Source organism: Mesitornis unicolor, unplaced genomic scaffold (genome assembly GCF_000695765.1).
Source record: "Mesitornis unicolor isolate BGI_N332 unplaced genomic scaffold, ASM69576v1 scaffold16272, whole genome shotgun sequence".
Taxonomy (NCBI): domain Eukaryota; kingdom Metazoa; phylum Chordata; class Aves; order Mesitornithiformes; family Mesitornithidae; genus Mesitornis; species Mesitornis unicolor.
This window is the reverse complement of record NW_010168646.1, coordinates 5,513-12,290: the sequence shown is the minus strand read 5'-3', so window position 1 is coordinate 12,290 and position 6,778 is coordinate 5,513. Positions and strand designations below refer to the sequence as shown.

Sequence of the window (6,778 nt, the reverse complement as noted above, 5' to 3'; positions counted from 1 at the left end):
TTATTTCTTTCATCTGCCGAACAGAATTGTCCATTTAAGGATATTAATCCCTTATTTCTTGTCAGTCTTTTATAAATTTGCAAAGATAACCTTTATTTCAGAACTAATTTATTGGTAGGTATGCAGTTTTAGTACACGGTCTAGAATTAATGCTCTTTTTGCATATGATTGGTTGAATAACGTGTTGTTTTGTCTTTAGCCCTGCTGAGGAGGACAGAAATACAAATGTGATCTCAAAAGATGAGAAAGGTATGGTTTGTTTTTTTTAAAATAAATTACAAATTACATGAAAAAATTATTTAGTGATGAAATCTAACCATTACTTGTCAATTGTAGTAAGTAAACATTCAAAGGACCAAATGTCGTTGTTCTGCATACTTTTTGACTTGCCTTTCATGCATTGCTTATGTTTTGTCTTGTTAGTTCCCTATGCGTGTGTATATCTTTACTGTAATAGATATATTGGAATCTCCCTAGCTTTGGGAATGGTGACACGTACTGGCAAGACCAGGATTTGTCTGAAAAAATCTCCCGAGATGCCTAAATGTATAGGTGTATGCTCTGTGTGGCAATTCTGGTGAAGACTGGTTATCTAGTGAACCATTGATGCAGTTGTAACGTAGCCTTTCGTAGCATGAATTGTAAATTTCAGTTCATGTAGCTTCTGTAACCTTGTTAACCAAGAGTTATTTAAAAAAAAAAGTCTTTTGTGAATTAACATTTAATACTTTGTAATTCTTATGAAAGTGATTGAAGTGTAGGAAGACAATATGTGGATGTAAACTCATTCAAGACTATTCAAATGCATGTCATACGGAGTTCTGAAGTTTATTTTTGCAGGCTTCAATGTGTCTTGATTTTAAGATTGATTGGAAGAGGTAGAAGTAAAATCGAAGAGGTTTATGAAGAAGAACGTGGGGTTTATGGAGTGATTACTTTTTTACGGTTGCATTCCTTTGCTACACAGTCCTTTATGTTTCTCTTTTTTGTACCCTAGGCCGTGCGGGTAGTGGTTCTGGCAGGAATTTGTGGGTTAGTGGACTTTCATCTTCTACTAGAGCTACGGACTTGAAGAATCTCTTCAGCAAGTATGGAAAGGTACTTAGCAGGGATGTAAATTAGCAAACCATTTTATCAGTTTTAAAGGGTGACCTTAAATTTAGCTCTTATTTTTCGTAATGAATAACTGGGTAGGCTAAGTGCTTCACTTTCTTTTGAAACTCTATCTGACAGTACGATCCTTCATAAAGAAGGTTGGCTGACATGCTGGGGTGGTGGGAGCAGAGCAGAGGTTGTGGAAGGGAACTCTTCCATTACCATCTCCCCTTCCTCCTAATATATTTTTGAATGTAATAGTAAACGTTTGTGTCACTAAGCGCGTACCTCTGCGCTGTTGGAGATTGTCATCCATGGATAGAAACTAGCTGAGAGATCCTGTAAGAAAAGGCAAAGTGGTGGTAGGGTTTGTTTTGACTTTGGTTTTGTTTTTAATGGTTATTATAGCATCCCTACTCTTCCCTGCATATATAAGTCTTCCCCAACTTACTGACCTGCTCAGCAATTTGAAGATTAATTTTCTGAGCTGGTTGTTATGGTGGTCTCTTTTGCAACAGAGCTGTAGCCGCAATCTGTTCCACAATCAGATGTATCTGTTTCTTATAATTTTGTGTTTGTATTATTCTTTTTTTTCAGAACACATATGGAATAATCTTAAATATGAACCTTTTCAGATGTGTTTATATTGCAGTTGACTTGGGTGTAAATGCTATTCACGTCATACTCTGTGAAGTAGTCTTTAGTGAGGCATTTCTAGAACACGATTGGCCCAACAGTATAAAGGCGATAATCTTCCTTTTGCTGCCTATCACAGAATCACAGAATGTTAGGAGTTGGAAGGGACCTCGAAAGATCATCCAGTCCAACCCCCCTGCCAGAGCAGGATCACCCAGTCCAGGTCACACAGGAACGTGTCTAGATGGGTTTTGAATGTCTGTATAGAAGGAGACTCCACAACCTCTCTGGGCAGCCTGGGCCATGCTCTGTCACCCTCACAGTAAAAAAGTTTTTCCTCATGTTCAGATTGAATCTCCTATGCTCCAGCTTGCGCCCGTTGCCCCTTGTCCTGTCACTGAGAAGAGCCTCTTGACACTCACCCTTTACAAATTTATGAACATGAATGAGGTCACCCCTCAGTCTCCTCTGCTCCAAGCTGAAGAGACCCAGCTCCCTCAGTTGCTCCTCATAAGGGAGATGCTCCACTCCCTCAGTCATCTTTGTGGCTCTGCACTGGACTCTTTCAAGCAATTCCCTGTCCTTGAACTGAGGGGCCCAGAACTGGACACAATATTCCAGATGTGGTCTCACCAGGGCAGAGTAGAGGGGAAGGAGAACTTCTCTGCCCTCCATCCACCCCTTCTGATACACCCCAGGATGCCATTGGCCTTCTTGGCTGCAAGGGCACATTGCTGGCTCATGGTCATCCTGCTGTCCACCAACACCTCCAGGTGCTTTTCTGCCTGGCAGCTCCAGCCACTCGTCCCCAAGCCTGTAGCGCTGCATGGGGTTATTGCAACCGAAGTGCAGGACCCGGCACTTGGCCTTGTTGAAGCTCACACAATTGGCCTCAGCCCATGAATTCAGCCTGTCCAGGTGCCTCTGCAGAGCCTTCCTACCCTCAGCAGATCAACACTCCCTCCCAACTCAGTGTCATCTGCAAACTTGCTGAGGGAGCACTCAGTCCCCTCATCCAGATCATCGATAAAGATGTTAAACAGGACTGGCCCCAAAACGGAGCCCTGTCATATGAGCCTAGCAACCTTGTCTTCTGAGAGTGCTAATGGGATACGTTCCCAGCATGTTTCCTCCCTGTGAGAGGTGGATAGGTGCTATGCTGTGTGGTACTGGTAGACAGAGCTGCTCAGATGGTGATTAAGTTAGAATTTGTTTGACGACAGATTTGCAATCACAGAATATTTCTTTTCCCAAAGGTGGTTGGTGCAAAAGTAGTGACAAATGCGCGCAGTCCTGGTGCTCGCTGTTATGGCTTTGTTACAATGTCAACTTCTGAAGAAGCCACTAAATGTATTAATCATCTCCACAGAACAGAGTTGCATGGAAAAATGATTTCCGTGGAAAAGGTAGGTGGTTGCTATTCCATGACAGTGTAATGAAAATAAAAGTGTGCAAGTCTAATGTCTGTCTCTTACTATAAAAATTTTTCTGGCTAAAATTCTAGGCAAAAAATGAACCAGCTGGGAAAAAGCCTTCAGACAAAAAGGAAGGTGAAACAAGGAAGGAAAAGGACAGGCATCATTCTGCAGAGTCCAAATCTGAGAAGTAAAGTGGTTTTTTGTTGTTTTTCTGTGTTTAAGAGACACTCATTTGAAATGCAGCCATGTGACCAAAGTGAGCAGTAACTGTAATAAACTTTGACTTGCTGCTTCATCCTGCATCTGAAACAGGAATTATACTTGAAAAATAGAAATTGCAGCAGTTCTGCAGCAGTTAAGTGTGTTGTAATTGGCCCTCTGTTCAGAAATACGGAGCTCTTCAGGTTTTAGTATAAAAACTTGTCAGTTATATCAGAGGATACCAAATTGACTCATTTTTAGATAAACCCTTATTTTTATTAGAATAATTTGTCCTCTGCTCTGACTCTTAGTCTGCTCTTTTAACTGAAAAGTATTTCCATGACTGTTTGCATTGTTAGCAAGTGATACTTCGACATTTGTTTTTCAAGTAGTCTGTTGCTTTTGAAAGAGGCATCTTGCTTTACTGGATGTTGTTCTCTCATAAAATTTTAGATGATTGGCAACGGAGATGCTTTGGCAGGCTGATTTGCTTATATCGGGTGTTTAAGATATTTGTTTACAAAAGCTCTTCTGGTGGAGCTCAACTTCTGCCTGGGTGGGCCCTCTTCCCTCTATTCTGAGCATGAGCTTTACTGCCAGGCAGAACAGAAGACTTATAGCACTTGAAGTCTCCAAATACTCAGAATTATCTGTTGCTTCTCACTTTTTGTCAGTTTTAGCTTAGTATTGGTTACTACTTTTAATCATGCATACAAGTATGCATTGGCTTCAGCACAGCATTGTGGAGGGTATCGGGAGTGGGGTTTTTTTGAGATGATTTTTTGGAGTGCTTTTGAGTGTTTCGGTTGGGGGTTGGGTTTTTTTGTTTGTTTGGTTTGGTTTTTTTAGCACAACTCGATCAAAGTGGTTATATAGCACTTTTTATTAGGCTCTGTACTAAAGGAAAGTTTACCTATAGGTCTGTTGGTGTTAAGAAGGAGGAGAAGACCGACAAAAAAGACGATAGTAAGAAATCAGAAAAAGATGGAAAAGACGAAAAAGAAGGAAGAGAGAAAGATGAGCAAAAGGCTGGATCCTCTGATAGATCTAGAGCAAGCAAATCAGGTAATTCTAACTGGCTTTCAGAAATGTTTGCAAAGATACTTGTTTTAAAAAACAATTTTAACAAAAATGGTACAAAGAATATAAGCAACTGCAACAAAGCTGCTACTTTGCATCCAAAAAAATGTCCATTGTCAGCTAAGTAGGAAGTGGAAGAATAAGCAGTTATTCAGAAATGTGGCTGATTAGAAGGCTCCAGCTTCTGCAAACATCATAGTTTTTGTCAGATGCAATTTAGTAAAAAGACCATGAAGTGTACTGAACAAAAAAAACACAAGAAAAGTAATTGAAAGCTTTTTTCCTGACGTATAATGCTAGTAACTTAGCCACAAAATTTTTCATAATTTCTGGGCTTGAGATACGCAAAACGGTAAATGGAATTATCACAGGGTTTAGACCTGACACAGTGTGCAACTGTGAGCAACACTGTGTGCTCTTTTGGGGTGTTTTAGGGTTTTTGTTGTTGTTTTGCTTGTTTGTCTGTTTTTAACTGTGCCAAAGGGATGTATTTTGTGAACAGAACTAAATGAAATAATTCGCTTCCTTTTAACTGTCATCTCTGGCCAGTAAACACTGCTGTAGTTTTGTGATAGCTTTACTGCCCCCATCGCAACTTGGCCAAATCTTGGTAAGCTGTTTACATCATAAGTGTATTCTTCCATAAGTTACTTAAAACCTCAGTAAAATAACGTTTTACTACTTAGTATCTCAATGTTTTTAAATCTCACAAGAATTTTTGAATGTCTTTCGTATTATTTTTTCTTGGATGTATTTTGTTTTCTAGCAAGTCGAGGAACCGAAAGGACAGTGGTAATGGATAAATCCAAAGGAGAACCAGTTATTAGTGTGAAAACCTCTACATCAAAAGAGAGGGTAAGTACAACTTTCAGAGTAGCCTCTGTGTAAAAATAGGTGTCAGATAGCTTTATATAGTTGAAGATTTGTTTGCCTTGCATATTGGGAACAGTTAGCCTTTTAGCACTTTTTGGAAAGCCATAGGGTGTTAATGATATTACAAGGGTAAATGCTTATGCTTCACCTTTGTAGTTTTTGTTGCTGCTGTCCTAGTTGAAGAAATAGACTTGCAATACCAAAATGCTGTTAAGGTTGTGTTTCCCTGGTAGTGGAGTGTGGTGACCGGTGACCTTTAAAGTGATGTGTCATTTGTCACCAGGTCAGGTCAGGTACCCCTAGTTTCCGTATGTATTTAAACTCTTCAGAAGTTGTAGCCAGACTTGAGTTTAAACGTTCCCTAACCTTCTGTTCTATGGAATTCCAACATTATTTACCTCCGGGAAGGTACCATAGTCTGTTTTGTTCAGCTTTGCATAAGGTAGACGATTTGCCTAGGTATTTTAGCTAAAAATGCAGTGTTTGGCTAATGTACTGTTTTGATTTAACTCAGAGTACAAAAAGCCAGGATCGCAAATCCGAGAGCAAAGAAAAGCAAGATATTTTATCATTTGATAAAATCAAAGAACAGCGAGAACGTGAACGTCAGAGGCAGAGGGAGCGAGAGATCAGGGAAACGGAAAGACGCCGGTGAGTTTTCCCAGTTGAGCTTTAAACTGAGTGGCATTTATCTTTACTTCCCTTCTCTGTGTTTTGAACGGGCTGCTAAGTAGTGTCATGCTGGCCTTCCAACATTAGTATCTGAGATCAGTTTGATACTAGGCTATTGATAGAACAAACATAATGCCAAATTATGAAGGTGTTTACTACTGACATGGATCTTCTCTGTGTCTGTACTTTTCAGGAGGCTCTTGTCGAATAACTTTTGTAGGTGCTTTCAGGTCTTGATTCCACTCAACTAGATTTGAATTTCCATACTTGATTTTTCGCTGGAAGTTCATAAATACTTTGTTTGTCAGACTTCTGTCTTAGGACATGCTGTGCTCTATGAAAGCTTTTCAGAGCTGACTTAGAGTGGATTCAGTGTTACTTAAGAAGAATGCTTACCTTTTTTTATTAACTAAGTAGCTGTGATTTTTGTTGACAAGAGGTCATTCAAGCAGGTAGCGGAAGAACATAGGAACTTTAAAGAAGAGGAAAAACATAAAAAGGCAAAAAAAAAAGAAGCTACAGCCAGAAGAAAGAATCAGCAAAACTTAGTCTTAGGATTCTCAAATGAAAACAAAATATCTGTTTTTCAATTAGAGAGAGAGAGAGACGAGAACGAGAACGTCTTCAAGCTATTCACGAGCGGGATGAACGACAGAGGCTCCAGAGAGAGAGAGAACGACTTGAATTTCAAAGGCAGCGTCTTGACAGAGAGCGCCTGGAGAGGGAGAGATTGGAGAGAGAACGAATGCACATAGAACAGGAAAGGAGGCGAGAACAGGAACGAATCCAGCGAGAGAGGGAAG

The 6,778-nt window shown here is 40.0% G+C and overlaps 1 protein-coding gene across 1 annotated transcript in view; it reads left to right on the top strand.

The window, feature by feature from the left end:
• Positions 1 to 199: 199 nt before the first annotated feature.
• The window catches only part of LOC104536480 (scaffold attachment factor B2-like), a gene marked incomplete at its 5' end in the record, with an annotated part of 10,596 nt that continues 4,017 nt past the window's right edge, over positions 200 to 6,778 (top strand). The window contains 8 exon segments of the mRNA XM_010179097.1: positions 200 to 249; positions 998 to 1,098; positions 2,988 to 3,137; positions 3,236 to 3,336; positions 4,270 to 4,415; positions 5,197 to 5,285; positions 5,818 to 5,954; positions 6,570 to 6,778. The exon segment at positions 6,570 to 6,778 is cut by the window's right edge and continues 20 nt beyond it. Of these exon segments, the coding sequence (XP_010177399.1) occupies positions 200 to 249; positions 998 to 1,098; positions 2,988 to 3,137; positions 3,236 to 3,336; positions 4,270 to 4,415; positions 5,197 to 5,285; positions 5,818 to 5,954; positions 6,570 to 6,778 (983 nt within the window).